At 39.8% G+C, this 16951-nt stretch overlaps 1 protein-coding gene across 1 annotated transcript; it reads right to left on the minus strand.

The window, feature by feature from the left end:
* Positions 1–88: 88 nt before the first annotated feature.
* LOC6527541 (transmembrane 9 superfamily member 4) lies at positions 89–2903 on the minus strand. The gene is made up of 6 exons (XM_002088595.4): positions 2723–2903; positions 1402–2636; positions 1110–1337; positions 864–1047; positions 661–799; positions 89–602 (listed from the first exon to the last, which is right to left on the minus strand). The coding sequence occupies exons 1-6, from the start codon at positions 2726–2728 to the stop codon at positions 502–504; spliced, it is 1893 nt and encodes a 630-aa protein (XP_002088631.1). The 5' UTR covers positions 2729–2903; the 3' UTR covers positions 89–501.
* Between the last annotated feature and the right edge of the window lie 14048 nt (positions 2904–16951).

Here is a 16951-nt window from a genome sequence, read left to right on the forward strand (position 1 = left end):
AAAAAGTTCAAGTTTGCGAGAAGAAACGAGAGCTCGGATCTCAACTGAGAAACGATCACAGACGATAAGTTAGATTCCTGCTAAGAAATTTACACCTACAGGTGTCGTACATTAAGCTTAGTTTATTTGATTTTTGTTTGTTTTATATCAGTTGCTTAGATTAGATTCTTTACATACATTTATAAATTAGGCATTTCTATATTGATTCTAAAACGCAACGCTCCTGCAAATCGAGCCACTTCCTGGGTCCAAAACGTATTTGCTGAATATCGCGTTTTGACTTAATAAGTGGTTGCTTATTAGCTGCTTTTTGAAGCTGGGACAAGAAGGGGAAGTTAGCTCACATGGCTGAGTCGTCGAGTTTTCGCAAAGTTTCCGTTTTGTGTATATTGATTTTTGCAGCTGGACGAAACTTGGTTCAGTTGCTCTATAAATATATTTATGATCGAATGATATTGCAAGGATAGTTTGGTGTACAGCGTGACGAGTGGATGACACAGCTTAGTCGATCTTCACAGCTCCGTAGATTCTAAGAATGAAAACGTAGGCCGCGAAAAAGCCAATCGAGCCAGTCAGCAGCCAAAAAGTAAGCACCATAAGACCTGTGGGTTAAAGATAGTAAACACTTAAGAAATTTGAGAGGTTTCAGCACAAACGTACCCGTATAGCCTAGGTAGAGCAGCGTCGGTATGAACTCGGTGATCTCCAGCTTCGTGAAAAAGTAGAAGATGCTGTAAAAAAGCACATAGACGGCCGAGCCACCAGACACAACAAAACTGCGCCACCACCAACGGTAGTCCTGCATAAAAAGGAATACATCATTACGTTTTACCCTTTTTTTAATGGACATTGAATAAACTTACCTCACCGCAAAGCTGGAAATAAGTCATTACTATAGAGATCTGGGCACAGCTTACGACTAAGATGCAAAACACCAAGAAGAGAAAGCCAAACAGGTAGTAGAACTGATTCTGCCAGATGGCCGTGAACACAAAGAAGAGTTCAATGAAGACGGCGCCAAAGGGCAAGATACCCGCCATCAGAGTGCTGGAAAAAAGCGGTGGAGGTTTGATTAGCAAACTGAGACTCGCTAAAAAAAGCCTGCTCACCTTAAAACCGCGTTCATGTACCAGTGCTGTGTGGGCACTTGCCGCGGAATCATATTGGTTCGCACTGGGTGCTGGTAGGGTTGCTTGCGGTAGCCCAAATAAAAGCCCAGGTAGACCAGAGGCACAGAGATGCCAAACCAGAGCAGCAGTAGTGAGATCATGGTGGTAAAGGGCACGGCACCGCTAGACGATTTGTCCCAAATAAAAAAGTTCAAAAAGAATCCAGTGCTGCAGGCAAAAAATGAATTACAGATTAGGGATTGAAATAACGCTTAAATTTTTATCAGCTTACCCAAAGACAATGCCTGGATACAGAGTAGCGGTAAGGAAGGCAGCCCGCTTCCACTCGCGACCCTTCATGGTCTTGTAGAGACGGGCAGCATAGTATCCTGCAATGGTACCCATGAAGACGTACATAAAGATGCCAGAGGTCATGAGGGCGCCACGCGACGATGGCGACAGCATGCCCAACATGGCGAAGAAGATGGTGATCAGGGCCATAAAGAAGATCTGAATGCCACTGCCGATAATAGCCGAAAACAGTCTAGTATTCTTGGGCGGACGGAATACGTCTCCATGCACCAGTTTCCAACCCGTCTCCTCTAACGTATCTTCAATATTGTCATCCGTATTGTACCGGGCAATATCTCTGCGCAGGGTGCGAATCATAATCATGGTGAGAATTCCGGAGAGGAAGAAGACCACCACCAGGGAGTTGATGATGCTGAACCAATGGATCTGGACGTCGCGCATGCCAAGGTAGATGTCCCATCGTGAGGCCCAGCTCACTTTAGACTCCTTCCACTCCACAGAGTACGTGAAATACAGCTGCGTCTCTCCGTCCGGATTGACCAGCTGAGGTCGGGCACTGTCTGGGAAGGTGCAGGTGTCCCCATGGAACTTTAGCTCTTTGTGACTAACCGAAACTGTTTCCACCTCAAAGCCAACCACACGGTACTTGTCCTTGGAGTGCATGTGGTAGGATAGGATAAACTTCAGGTGGTTATTAATGAAGATGTTGTTCCCTTCCACTTGACCCAGCCGATATCCGTGCTCGTAGGTCACCTCCGCGGGATTGTTAACGCTGACGATGCGCGTGGCCACCGGCAAATTGTCCACCAGCAAGTGCACAAAGTACTCGTGCTGGATGCGCTCCGCAACCAGAGCGGAGTCCTCCTTGCTCCAGGTGAGCGGTCTGTCCTTCTGGTTGCACAACAGGCGGCAATTCACCTGCTGGTTCATCCGCACCTCGTAAGGCGTATTGACGATTCGGTCGCCGCGCAGTACTTCGCCCAAGTTCTCCGACTTAAAAATAAGTGTGCCATTCTTGGGATAGCAGAACTTAAGCGAGTAGTACTGATATGGCAGCTGGGTGCGGCTGCTAGTCATCTTCACGGCTTTCACGTCAATCTTTTGGTCCTGGACGAACTCCACCGGCGCCACGCCCGGCACGTAGAAGCAGTCGGCCACCAGGACGAGGGCCGCCAGCAGGACTACCGCCAGACATGGCCTAGCCAGAGCCCCGGACTGTAAGAGAGTGGTGGTTACATCCTGGTCTAGCAATCCTTCGTGTCCCCTGGGCATCGCAGGTGCCCATAGCTTGCCCCACTCACCTGCATTGTTGGAGGTGTTTGGACGTGCTGGTAAAGTAACCACTGGACCCCTTGTTTTGGCAGCAAGTCCGCAAGAAACTATATATTTGGTATATATAATGTAGTTTCTGCGTCTCCCTGCTGGCAATTCTTCTTCTTCAAATCTTCCGAGTTTTGGTGCTGAGTAAGTCGTGGCCGTTGGTACGGTCATACCAATTATCGACTATCGATGAAAGGGAATATCGATTGTATGCAAAGTAACCGCGAATATTAAATAATCGTTAGAACAAGGCAAATATTAAATTTAAGTACGTGTTCATTGCAACTACGGAATGGAAAAATTGCCATTAATTTTAAATTTCAACGAAAATTTTTTAGTTGAAGTCAAAATTTATTATGAGGTGTCCGACTCTGGGAAACGTTTAATCGCCGAGAAATACAAAAATAAATGTTTAATTTTCATTGCCTAATAAAACATTAATAAATATAGTTAAGTCATCTTATAATAAACGGATATGAGCTTTAAAAGCTTTTTAAATGTAAAGCAAGTACTCCACTCAAGGAACAAAGCTTAGTAAAAATATCCACAATATTTTCGCAGGGAAAACTTTTGTAATTTTCCATGTAAAACGTTAAAGTCTGGCCTACTGGAAATCTACCATAAAATTGGATTATACCTTAATTCCTGGTTTTTCCAAAAGTTTGTAGGCTAAAAAAAATTGCTTTTCCCAGCATTCGCGGTGTAACCAATGATAGGAATTTTAAACATTTATATAAATATAAAAATACAGAGGGAAGTAGTCAAGTATAGTTTAACTATGCCAACAAAACAAATTGATTTAGTTACACGATATTTGGGTGCAAAAACAAAAGGATTAATTAAATTCAATTTTAAAGTAGCATTATCATTGCGGGCAAACAAATAATTTTTTATGGGTTGAGGCACCCTGGGTACACTTGTAAAACACATTCGACTTTTGTGTATTTGCCCAACGATGCTATTGCATTCGTGGGCACGAAAAGCAACAACATAGTCGGCAGGATCAACAATACAATAAACAGTAATGCTTAAACGCAGACAAATAAACATAAACGTTTATGTCAATAAAATGAACTGATGCTTGACCCGCTCGGTCAGATAAAATGTCTGACAGGGGAACCCCCCACATAAAGATACGTATCTATAAGGCCCCACTTGGGTGCACATATGTATGTAGGGACACGCAGCGCCCAAAACGCTGCAGTGGATTTAAAGTTAAATGCTGACGTATCCTTTAAAACTTCTAAATCGAATTGGGTGAAATGGCAAACTTTGCACTCATAAAATGTTGCACGTAGTTCCTTTCTTAAATAAGCCTTCATTTATTTTAATTATATTGCACAATTATCTGAATAACATTTATGGATTTAGCTTAATGAGTTACAGAATGGGAAAATGGAGAAATTAAGCTACAACTGTTAAATTTTTTTTTGTTCGTTTTATAGCCATTTTCAGCATTAACAATAATTGAACTTGTGAGCGGCTTTGGCGTAAGCATTTAAATATAAATTAATGAAACATACCTTTCTTTTGCAGCTTAAATGGGCTTTTAAATGTGGCTTGTGTTTTACCTCTGTACAATTTAAGCTTTTATAAATAAGAATGAATAAATAACGATATTTCAAGTTTAGTTTAAGAGCAATAATTTGAACAGATTCCACGTTTATGTTCAGCACACTTTAAAGAATTTTCTCTTCTATGCATGCATAAATATTTGTTATCCATAAATGATCATCCCGCACATTTCAAATCAGACTAGCTCCCCAATGACTTTCTCTCTGCAGAGCAAACAATATTTTTGAACCAAAAAACCAATACGACGTTTGATACATGGTGTGTATGTATGTGTGTACATTTATCAATAAATATTGAAATACTTATGCAACTCGGCAAATATATCATGACGTGGGTCTTCCGCTCCCCAGCGTGTCAAATTCAGCATTTTAACGCGAGCAAAATTGCATTTTTAAATGTACCGAGACAGGCGGTGCAAAAACATTTGCTGTAATAAATAGAGGAAAATAATAAATATGGTGCGCCAAAAACTTACAAATGCACACAGAATGCGGCAAATGGACAAAAAAACAAAGCCAAACAAAACGAGTGGAAAATATTTGAAAAAGCTTTTAAGTGTTATTGATAGTTTAGCTTGGTTCCTTCTCAACTGGAGCAGCACATCCCTCCATTTGTTTTGGTTCGCTTTCCGTTCTGCATTTGCTGATTTTAGACTGCTGTGCGTTCCTTTTGGTCCTGTTGCGGATTCATTGTATCGCTTCCGGTTATTTGAATACTAAATAATACAAAAAAATAAAAACACATAGTCCACACTCAACAGTTGTTTGACACCATTTTCATTCAGCCATTCCTTCAAAGGGAACGAAAGGATGCTGGTGCATATTAAAGTTTTGTATTACGTGGCCATAGTTTCTAAATAAACAAAAGGGTTACTCGCAATACTTTAAAAACTGTGGATAGTTATATACTTATATACATTACAGTCACTACAGCATATTCATAAATTAGTGTAAGAACTAATTCTCTCACCGTTAAAATGCGGTTTTGAAAAGACTTGTTTTTTGGATTGGATCGGTGTTGACTTGCTTGCTTTTCTAAGTCCATGTCTATATGTCTCTGATATTCTTAATACAAAAGGGCGAAGACTTTCCATCTAAAAAAATATCCATTTACTATTTTTCATTCTTTGTTACGTGCGAGAGTAGTGAAATAGTTGGGTTGGTTCTATTGTTTGGCCCACAATGGATATGAAAACAAAATACCGAGCTCTCGCTCAATAGTGGCAAATATTTAAACGCCTGGTTTACCATACTTCGTTTGAATTTTTATTTGTATGATTTTGTTTCGTATTTGAATTGTTGCGTTGTGTTGCACCATTGTTTCTAACTTGTGGCTAGTGGACAACTGAACCGCTTTGGTGTGTACACAAATTTTGAAGTTTCTCGCATTTCGTTCTGCAAACTGATTAAATAAAATATTTTGGTGCACAAATTTTTGTTTGTCACTTATGTTTTAAAAGTATTGTTTTTTACCTTACGTGTTAAATTAATTTGTATGCATATTAAGTATCACATATAACTGCAGTCAAAAGGAAGCACTTGACAACATGTTAGTTATTTTTTTTTACAGATTTGTTCAAAATACGACTTATACCGAGATCATGTAGGTTTGTTTTTACTTTGGATAGAGTTAAAACATGAATATTGAACATTTTTTATACACATACATATTCACGGATTAAGCTTATAGGCTTAAAATTATATATTTTAAATTAATTCATAAGTTCTTAGACTGCCGGGCTGTAAATACTTCCTTCCGTACTTTTGGACACCCTTATGAACCTACTGACATCTGTGTCATTCTAGATTATTCTGCATTTAAAGAACTCCATTTGCCAGATACTTGAAACATGGCTAATCCTTAGAGCTTCCGCAAATGAATTCGCTGACCCACATGGTGTGCCTAATGACAAGTCTCAACGGGTCCTTTTGCAATGCTCAAGCTCGTTATTGTATCCACTCAGTCAGTGGAGGGTTGTCGCTGCCACGGATTTTCATAATGTAAGTCAAACGCAGCGAGGGGGCGGCTCGTGGTTGGAGCAAGGACATGTGCCACAACAAGTGGCAAGATGTTGAGACCAACTTGCGACGCAACTGCAGTGAGCGTTGCCTACTTTAAGGTGCTTAAATGCTCCTCGCTGGCAGCAGTAGCAGCAGCAATAGCAGCAGGAGCATAAATAAACTGGCATATGCGCCGTGAATATGCAACACCAGGAGCAGGAGCAGGAGCAGCAGTAGCAGTCTAATGCAGTTAGATGACGGTTGGCTGGCGGTGGAGGTGCTCGAGTGCGGAACTTGCAGCGTTCTTCGCGTGTGGCAAGATAAATCTCAACAAGTTTTTATGCGTCTCCTTTCGCTTCTTAGCATTTTTTTGCTGCCCTCTCTGCTTTTTTTTTCTGGCCATAACAAAAGTTGACTGTATAAGCCGGGCCAAGTCATAGCGTAAGAAACTTGTTAACAAAAAAATAGCACAAAAAAAATGCGGACTAAAAGTGCCAAGTCGAGCAAAAACGCCAAGCAGTAAGCAGCCTCTTATATAGTATATTTTCTCTTTTGATAGCGCTCAGACACTTACTTTCTTTGATTAGAATCTGCCGGTATCCAGCACTGTTCTTTTCCCTTTTAGTCCTTTCAATCCTGCCTGCAGTCCCTCAGATGTGAGAATAAACGGGTGGAAGGTACACGAGGTAGGGCTTATTAAAGCCAGTGGCAAAGACATTAAGCATACGCCACGTTGACCCACTTTAACCCCCCTTCTTGGAACAATATTGCAACTTTCGTCACCTGCCTGCCAGTCCATCCTGCGTCTGTTGTTATTTATGCACTCTGGATGCACCTTTTGGCCATGTTTTTGGCCCCATGGGCTTTGTTGGTGTTTGTGCACAGATGTCTGATGTTTATGTTCGAAAATGAATCCGAAATTGGCTCTCATTGGCTCGCTCTGGAAATTTCCAGGCCTTAAGAGAGCTGTTGGGAAAGTGGTTCTGCGCTCTCTTAAAATACACAAGCCACTAGTCAAGTGAATGAATTCATATTACAAATGGATTTTTTTAAACAAAAGTGTGTTGTTTTTGTTCATAACTTCTGAAGGTAGGTACTACTTAGAATTATATTTTCGTAACTCTTATTAAAATTTTATTTTTTTAGAGCTACTAAATATTTTCATTTAAAGAATTCAAGATAAATGAATACATCCGTTATAAAATGTTATATCCATTATATATATTCATCGTAAGACTCATTACTTTAATGTTTTAATAAAAGTAATAAAAGGTTTTAGTAAACGTACAAAGTTAATAGTCAAATATGTATATTCTTAACACATACAAAAATAATCGTAAGCTGAAAGCTTTCCCAAAAATGTTTAATGCCATAGGCAAGAAAAACCCAACTTCAGCCGACTGCCATCCGAGGAGCACTTAAAGGATTAGAGCCAACACATTATTGGCACAATTAAGTGTGGACGAGGGGAAAGGGGCAATGCAAAATGGGCTTTAAAGGACACTCTTTTATTTTAAATGTTTACCCAGCCATGGGGAGATTTTTGTGTTGGTGTCCATTGAAAAATAACAAAAATAGTTGGCATCAACTGCAGCTGTTGGCCATTTTGCTGTTGACAGGCTGCAGTGTGGCCCAAATAGGCACGATTTCCAGCACATATACACATAAACCAGGAATAGGCTATATGATTATGGACCGACTTGGCTCACAAGATAATTGCCAAAAGTTGTTTAAAACTTTGAGCTCTCTTTTTTCCCCCATTTTTTTTTTTTGCTGCTTCTCAAACATTTTTTAGCTAGTCAAAAAGTTGGACCGTTGGGTCAAGCTGTGTCCTGATCCCCACGAACTGGAGGGCAGGGCCGGTTTAAAAGTTAGCTAAACATTTTATTTTATCTAATTGAGTGTGTTTAAAGTTTAAAGTGTGCCAAAGTTTGTTGTGCTGTGCGAACTTGGCTTGATCGCCTCCAACGTACTCGAGAAATTGGTGGTTCGGCCACAAACTGTTGCACAAGCGTGTGTAACAGGCGGATCCACCCACTCTCTATTATTATTAACTTTAATGCGTGCCTGCAGTGTTTTGCACTGATAAAAATCTGACAATTACTTTATAGTATACGGTAAAAATAATTAAAAATGCAGTAAAATTATATTCATATAATTTACAGATACATGTAAATTATATAATATAATAATGAATATATAAAACAATTATCACAAAAATAATAATATTAAAAAACAGACTCCTACGCAAAAAGTTAAAAAATTTCGTTTTTCTTTTTTGTGTTATTGTTATTGTTATTCTTGAATGCCCTGCCTTTTGATTGAGTTTCGGCCATTATTAATTTATTTCGCTCATCGGGCGTGAAAAGAGGGCGCAGCATACAAATTTCAGCCACTACTGGTCAATAACAACCAAAAAAAGAGGAAAAATCACCAGTATGAGAATGAAAAATAATAAAGTAATACAAATGCCAATTTCCCGTGAATGCACATACACACAGAATTTCGAATGCACAACTCGTATTCGCATTGTGCACTACCCACACTATTGCATTTAAAGTTGTTGTTCCGCGGTGTGCAAATATGAAAAAGGACAATTCAAATTTATTTTGTTGCCACACACTCGATGGGCGATGGCCGTAAAAATGGTGTGGCATCCATATTGGTTGATCATCACGGAACGTAAAAACACATTCCTGCAAAAGCACATTGAATGCAGAATTTTCCGAAGTCATTCCTTTTGGTGAGGAAAATTGCATACAAACGACCAGTAGTATGCACAATCATTCGAATTAATAAAATACGTATTTAACATACCCGAAAATAATATTTATAATATTATATCTATTAGTAATGCGTCGTGCGGGGTGCATGATACATTCAAAATATATCTCCAAATACGGAAAGTCATACCTCGTCGAGTTCGTCATTAAATTTCAATCAAAAAAAATAATATTTCTTAGAAATTTTTTGCAATTATTGAAGATGATTTTGGATTTTTGCCGAAAATCGATTTTCTGTTGTTTTGCGATTATAAATATCAGTATTTTTATCAGAACATTCATAATATATCTCCAAATATGGAATGTCATACCTCGTTGAGTTCGTAAGGTGATCAATAAACTCGCATCAGGAGTCCTAGTTTTGAGTGGCAGCCAGCCTGACATTGATAGCGATTGAACTAGTTTTGCATATGTTTAAGGCTTAATTGTAATTAAAGCTTTCAGCCAAGTAAAAGGCAAGCTAAAACTTTACTGGCGAACTCATAACTTTTACTTTGAGCTGGAGCCAAAGTGCAACAACAACAAGCCCGAAGGAGAGCAACTTTCCCCCATTTCCCAGTACTTTCCCTGCATATCTCTTCTCTCTGTTCTGTGTTCGTGTGGTGTTAATAATAAACCAAACCAAAAAGGGAAACTTTTAACGAAAACCAAATAAATTGCTTTGGCTGCCCCTTTTGTTTTCGTTGTTGTGCTGCAGCTGGAGCTGCGATTCTTATGGCAAAGTGTTAAGCGTGTTGGTTTTCGGTATACCATATGGATGGTGCATGTGCCTCCACAGAGAGAGATGCTTTAGACCTCTAAGGGTTTTCCAAAATATAAAGTGCGTGTTGTAATCCGTAATCCGTAATCTGTAATCTTGTCTCACTGGACTGCTGTATTAGTTACCCTTTATTTCGTACAAAAACCTTTTTAAAAATTGTACTTTATGATATACTGTAACTTACTTAAAACTCAACCCTTAGATGAACCTTAATAACATTAAATTTAATTGACGGCCTGACAACAAGATCCTCTTTACTTTGTAACTATATTAATGCTCTATTTACTATTAATAAAATTAAAATTATAAGACCATTTAAAAACGAACATAGTATCACTTTTTTCTGTGTAGTTTTGTGCGTTGTTCTGTGTGGGCAAGTGGAGGGGATCTGCAAGTTTTAAGAGCGGCTACAGAAAAGTTTATGCTCTAATTTCCGAAAAGGAAAAATTAGCAAACTATTTGCACCATCGCCATATCATAAACATGGCTAGCTGGCAGAAAGAAATGCCAGGACTCTCGGGGGTACAGTTGGTCACAAAAGACGCATAAATTTGAAATGACAGCAGCACTTTTACAGTTTTTTGAGGTCGTGTGGTGATAAATTTGTTGTGGCTCCCTTTTATTTTCTGCGACAGTTCGTCAAGTCTTAAAGTAAGAAAAGAGCATGGAAATGAGTGTGTGAAATGTATATGTTAATTCTGCCGATTTATATACATATAGTGTAATTCGTCTGCTGTCGTAGAAAAATTAGTCTGCTGGGATTACTGCAGTTAAATTACTCGACTGCGATTTCCGTGTTGTTTGAGTGTCAGTAAAAGCTAAAAGTATTAAAATGTAGTGATTATGATTCTTCTTACCACCGCTAGGTGGAGCTGCGCTGGTGGGTATCTGATAGTCGAGGCAGTCAACGGTGGCGTTGATAAAAATACTATGAAACATTAACTGTTCCTCACAATGTATTTTAAAAAGTCAAGCTAGAGGATACTATGCAGCTTAATTTATAGATTTGAATTCCTATTAAAATATTTGTTTGTTTTATCATAAATAAGAAATGCATTTGTTCAAACAATGGTGTTTATGTGTTTATCGGAGTATTCTTGTTTATTTATTTCCAGTTTCCATTAGTGTGTCACTAAATCGATTTGTTAGAATAATATCCTTATTTATTTGGTTGCCAAATGAAAATTGAATCTTTTGCACTCACGAATGCCGAAAATCAGATAAACCAAACGCGAAACCGCGACACAAATCAAACCACTTCAATACACGGGTGGTGTTGCGAGGAATTTTCCCGAATAATTGCCACAAAACAAAATATGTTTAAAATAAATTAAACAATGTGCCAAAGCTCTGACCACACGACATGCGAAATGCCTGTTCTGGTCGCTCGCCCAGTAAAATGCCGAATAAATTGTAATTAAATTGACAGACGACAAGGGGAAAAAAAACGCCCGAAAGCCATGCAAGCCACCCTTTTAGTCCGCAGGGTATTCCAGATATGAGTTTCCCGTTTGTTGCGTAAAACGATTTGTACGTTAATTATGGCAAACGAGCTACATGGAAATCGTTCACAGAACACAGAACATCGCGGGAAAATCAATGGCCAGCGACCAGCGGATTGTGGCGATTTAGCTTAGCTCAAAGTGCGCTTTTGGACGGCCGCAGTTCGGCTTTGGGCTTTCATCTCATGGTGACCCAAATAAATGGTAAACTTGTCTTTGACTTCAATGCTTACACTATTTCATTTAATTTAAGATAATCCTTAAATCTAAGCAACAGGGCAATTAAAGTATTTTCCACTAAAATGTACGTTAATCCGAAACGAGGCGAGGCTTAGTTATGCAAAATGAAATCAGATATTCCACCCACAGCCATTTTTAGTCGCGTAAAGAAGAGTTTTACAAGAACGACATAATTAGGCTTACGCCAGTGACTTTTATGCCTCAAACGGGCCACCAAATGGAATCGCCGCCACTTATACAACTCCGCCTCCCTCCGTCACCGATCCATCCCCCATCCCCAATCCCGAATCCCCAGGCCCCAAAAAACCGTGGAGGCCGCCCCTACAACGCCCATTTCACTCGAAAAGCCGCCCATTTGCGTGCGTCGCTAATTAGTGTAAAATGTTTCCTGTTATTTACCTTTTTCGGTTTTGTAAGCAACAAAACAAACGGCGCCAGGACCAAAAGGACGACTACGCGGATGAGGAGCAGCCAATTGTAATGATGTAAATGAGCAACTGTGCCGACGAATATAGTATATACATATATATATATATATAGAGTGGATACGTTGTATCACTAAACCGTTTCGGTGTCGATTTTTATTTGAGCTCTGTTACGTGACCTGTTTGGTCAATAATGAAGTACGCAGCGCTATTTGTTCAGCAGTTTGTGCACAAACGAAGACAAAATCAACGCTAATTAACTCGTTTTAGGGCATAAACAGGGACCAAGGACTCGACTTTCCATTGCCATTCATTTACGATGATCATTCAGTCAGCTTTTTCAGCTTTTTCTGTTTTTCAGCGCGCTTAACATGCACACCATCATCTCGACGCAGCTCAACTCAACTCAACTGAACTCAACTCGTTGCCGCGTAAATTGCATTTTAAAATAAATTATAATGATTATTATGTTGCAAACAACAGATGTCAGTCCCGACTGTCTCCCTCTGACATCAGCCTGAATGTAGGTCGGATCTGAAAAACTCTCGCTTGGCCCCTTTGCCTTCTCTATTATACCCGCGTTTTCCCCCCCTTTTCCTCGCGCAATTTCCCGGCATCCTTTAACGGCGGGCAGGAGTCGTCCTTTTGCAGTCTGCCACTTTGGTCTTATGGCGCAAGCATAAAAATTTTAACTGAACAACATTAACGCAAGCACTTTATGGCGTTGATCTTAATATTATTAAATCAGCGACGAGTTTATGAAGCGCTAAACGGATGGGAAGGACAACCTAGTTGAGCGAACTTAATCACTCCGACAAATCCGATCTAGTCCATAAATTCGGATATAAATTGCTGGCTTTTAGTATCACGGCGTTTATTTTATTCGTTTAATTGACATATGAGTGCGTCTTGAATGAAAATATTATAATATTGAAATTTTAAATTAGAATAATTATAAATTAAATAAAGAAAAGAAATAAGTCTTAATATTTAAGAATTAGCGGATATTAATTTTATATTTAGATTTAGAGTATTATTAACTCATAGCAATATCGCGTATACGCGACGTGGCGCACCAGCTAATGAGGGTCAAGTTTCAAGCGTTGTGGCCACATGCGACTAGTTCTTGTGCAATTAAGTAAAGACCTTCGACTTAGGGACTCTCCAGTTTAAGGTGTTTAAGAAGAATTTCAGCCCAAAACACTTTCTGGCGACCCACAGAGGTGTGTGATGGCAAAGTTTAAGCTAGAAACACGTCTTCCCCCTCGCAGGCCGTTGCGTCTTGACATTTTGAAGACATTAAAGTGAAACTGCTGGCAGACCACAGGACATCCAGGTGAAATGGGTTGGGTTGGGTTGGCTTGGGATGGAATGGAATGGAGTGAGATGGGTGGTTAGTCTGGGGCTGGGCCAGCAGATTTCCCCAAAGACAAAGACACCGTCCGAACAGCAGCTCTTCACTCGGTCCTTCGACTTGCAGCTCCAGTTATGAATAATTAATGTCCGTCTAGGTGTGTGCGTGTGGCCGGGCGGGCGTTCTCCGACCGGATCCGGAAACTGACTTGGCTCTATGTGTGTTTGTGCTTGTGTTTGTACTTGTGCTTGTGCTTGTGCTTGTGCTTGTGTGCCTGAGCCAGAGTTTGTCCGCCCCTCTTTGCGGCTGTGTGCGTTTGTGTCCGTTTGTGTGCTCGGCTACGTTCGTGTGAGCGAGTTGATAATTTGTTATAATTGCCGGGGGAGGCCACAGGTCAATTTTGCGGGCATTTATATAAATTTGCCCAGACAAGTCAGCCAGCCTGCAGACATCAGCACGAAAAAAAAGTCGAGAAGTCGGCCGACTAATCAAATTACCGCAATGGAGAGTTGGCAGTTGAAAGCTTAGGACTTTGGGCTGTAGCCTTAGTCTTGAGTTTTGTAGGATATATGTAAGCAAGGCTTATGTAAATAAATGGGAAAACTAAGCTTTCTTAAATTAAGACAATATTAAGTATGGGTCTAAAAATGTAAAGAGCAATACATTAAAACTACAAATAAAATACTCATTATAAGTAAACATGCTTTGCGAATATTAATATATTAATATATAGGAATACAATCAGTCTGGCTTTTAATGACTTTTTTCTCCCGCGAAAAGCTTACAAACAAGCTCAACTCAAAGTAGAAATATCATCCGACTGCGATTCTGTCTGACTTCGTGGTTACCTCCTGATGGCCATAAATACCTTAACGGCTTTTGCCTTACTTAAGTCACCTCGTCAGCGGAGGGCAAATGCGGAGCTTGGCCAGTTGGCCATGTAAGCACATTAAGCGCTTTTCCCGGTGGTCCGGGTGGCTCAGGTGGTCCAGGTGGGTTGGAGGTGCATTCAAGGCCCATATGGCGTTTAAACGCGCTGAAAATAAAACTTTTTGCACTGGTCCGCAATGAAATAAGCGAGTAAACTCAATAATGCACTTGGCAAGCACCACACACAATTGCCAGGCTCTGCGCTGGAATGCAACATCCACAGCGCCATCACACACTTAATGCTGCAGCAGTTTTTAATTTGATTTTTTTTTTGTGTTGCCTCCAAACACTTTTAAGCCCATTCATTGAAACATATGGCAGATGTCGTAGCCATTTAAGAGCTGTTGTTGCTGAAATGTTTTGTAGGGTTTTTTATGCGCTCTTGGTTTTAAAAGTTTTCCCACTCATCTGCGAACCTGTTCAATTGATAGCCATCGGGGCGGATACTTAACGCCTGAAGTGTAAAGCTGGTGGCGACAGCTTCAGGTAAGTGGAATTACCTTGATTCCGCTTAATCACACTCATAACTAATGTAATTTTAATTTTTAATTTCATTTTAACGACGTACATACGTGATTTTAAATGAGCGTACAACTTTTTAACTATTTCCTGAATCATAAAGGGGACTTAATACAAATTTTTTTCTTTTTAATTAGATACATTATGAAAAGATTTATTTAATAATGAAATTAAACACATTATCAAAAAAATATGCTCAGCTAAGTGAGATTCAACCAGACTGACGGCTTTAACTACCAAAAACAACAAACAAACCTCAGTGGACATCGACACGTTAGTATAAATTTAAATGTATGTTGCCATTTAAAAAGGCACAAAAATTACGATAAATTTATAACCGCCAGCGCCACAAAATATGGTTAGCCAGACAATAAAAGCTTCGCAGCGATAGGAGCTGCCAAAGTGCGAAAAAACCACTGAACAGACATTGAACATAAATCAATTTGGACAAGAAACATACAGCAGAACAAAAAACAAGTGGACGGGTGAAAACGAACTAGTTGGAAAATAGTGGCCAAGCATTTAACTTTCGAGACTGTCGATTCAATTGAACTTCATTTTTTGCTACATCCAACCGAAAGAAACGAAATTAGAACAATTGAATTGTAAATAGTAGAACAGATGATGGCAGCTGGAATGGGGGAAATGCGATGATTGGGGGGAGCAGCGGCCAAGATAGCCGCCAAATTGAAAATGTTTGTCACGTATTTTACAAATTCACTGCGACGACTTGTCCTCCGTAGGACGAAACTGTATCTGTATCTGTATCTGTATCTCCGTCTGCAGGACGTGCATGTATCCGTATCTCGTCGATAGTTGCCTTTTTTTCTGCCGCATCCCTAAGGTGGAGGTGGGTCTGTGGTTAGTCTGCAGCATCGATTGTTCATTGATATCTTTTGCGGCTTTTTGGCTTACTTTCTTTTTGGTCCCATTTCACTATTCGTTTGTGGTCTTCGCCTCTGGGCAGCCATAGCGTGCTCCTGGATTATAATGCAAGTCGTGTCCTCGTTTGCACACACATTCTTCCAGGGTAGCCAGCCTTGACAATTTTTGAGTTGCAAAACAAAATGAATTAGAGCTGACATGCAGTATATTTAAAAAAAGACGATACTGTAGCTCACAGCAAAAGTTGAAAGGAAAGTAGAAAGACATACTAGTAGAAGTACTGCAATATTTTCTATATATTTTATGCATAATACGTCTTTGTATTTTTGGTTAAATAACACATTAGGTTCTCATTTTTACAGCAAATGCAAATGTAATGCTAGGCAACAGCATTAGTAAAATATTTTTTTAATTATATTTATTTTCTTCCACCACGTAGTGGTTTCACTAGGCCACTGAAACTATTTTGCGACACATCCGAGCTGGTGAAAGTCCATTTGAAACAATTAGGGAATGACTCCTGGTGGTCGCAGTCTAGGGAAAATATGACAGGAAGCAAGGAGTGGAAAAGAGTCCAAAAGAATCACAGCCAAGTTTGACCAACTGGCACTAATAAGCGCTAATTTTGTTAGCCCTGTAAAAAGAGCAGCCACCGCCGATGCTGATGGCATTCCAAAAGTTGACGCAGTGACTCTGGACACGGAGGAGTGGCACTCTGAGTGGACTTCCGAGGCGATGCTCGGACGATTTAGCAAAGTCGCTGCAGCTCAAACACTAATTCCATTCATTAAAAAACTTTTTATGTGCCAATTTTCTTATTTTTTGCCTCTCGCCGCCATTCTGGAAAGTTTTCCTTGAACATCGCTCCTTGACGGCCATAAAGACGAGCAGGATACTTCCGTTCATCCTTTCGCGCGCTCAAGTAAAGACATCAAAAATGGAGGGAAAAAAACCTGATAACATCCCGAGAACTCTGCTGTACATCATCAGTCACATAATGAAGTAGCTGCAGCTGCTGAAAATACTCGTAACTTTCCAGTTTATGGCTTGTCCTGGCCATGAGACAAATGCTCACAGGATGACCAGCAGGAGTAAATTAATTAAATTTCCTTCTCTGGCTACGTGGTATGCTAAATAGTTTGCTGTTGTGCTGGTTATCCAAGAGGTTGTTATTTAGCTTGTTATTGTGGTCCAATAGTAAAAGTTTCCACCGAGAGCTTTTTTTGAGTAAATTATG

This window comes from Drosophila yakuba, chromosome 2L, assembly GCF_016746365.2.
Source record: "Drosophila yakuba strain Tai18E2 chromosome 2L, Prin_Dyak_Tai18E2_2.1, whole genome shotgun sequence".
NCBI lineage: Eukaryota > Metazoa > Arthropoda > Insecta > Diptera > Drosophilidae > Drosophila > Drosophila yakuba.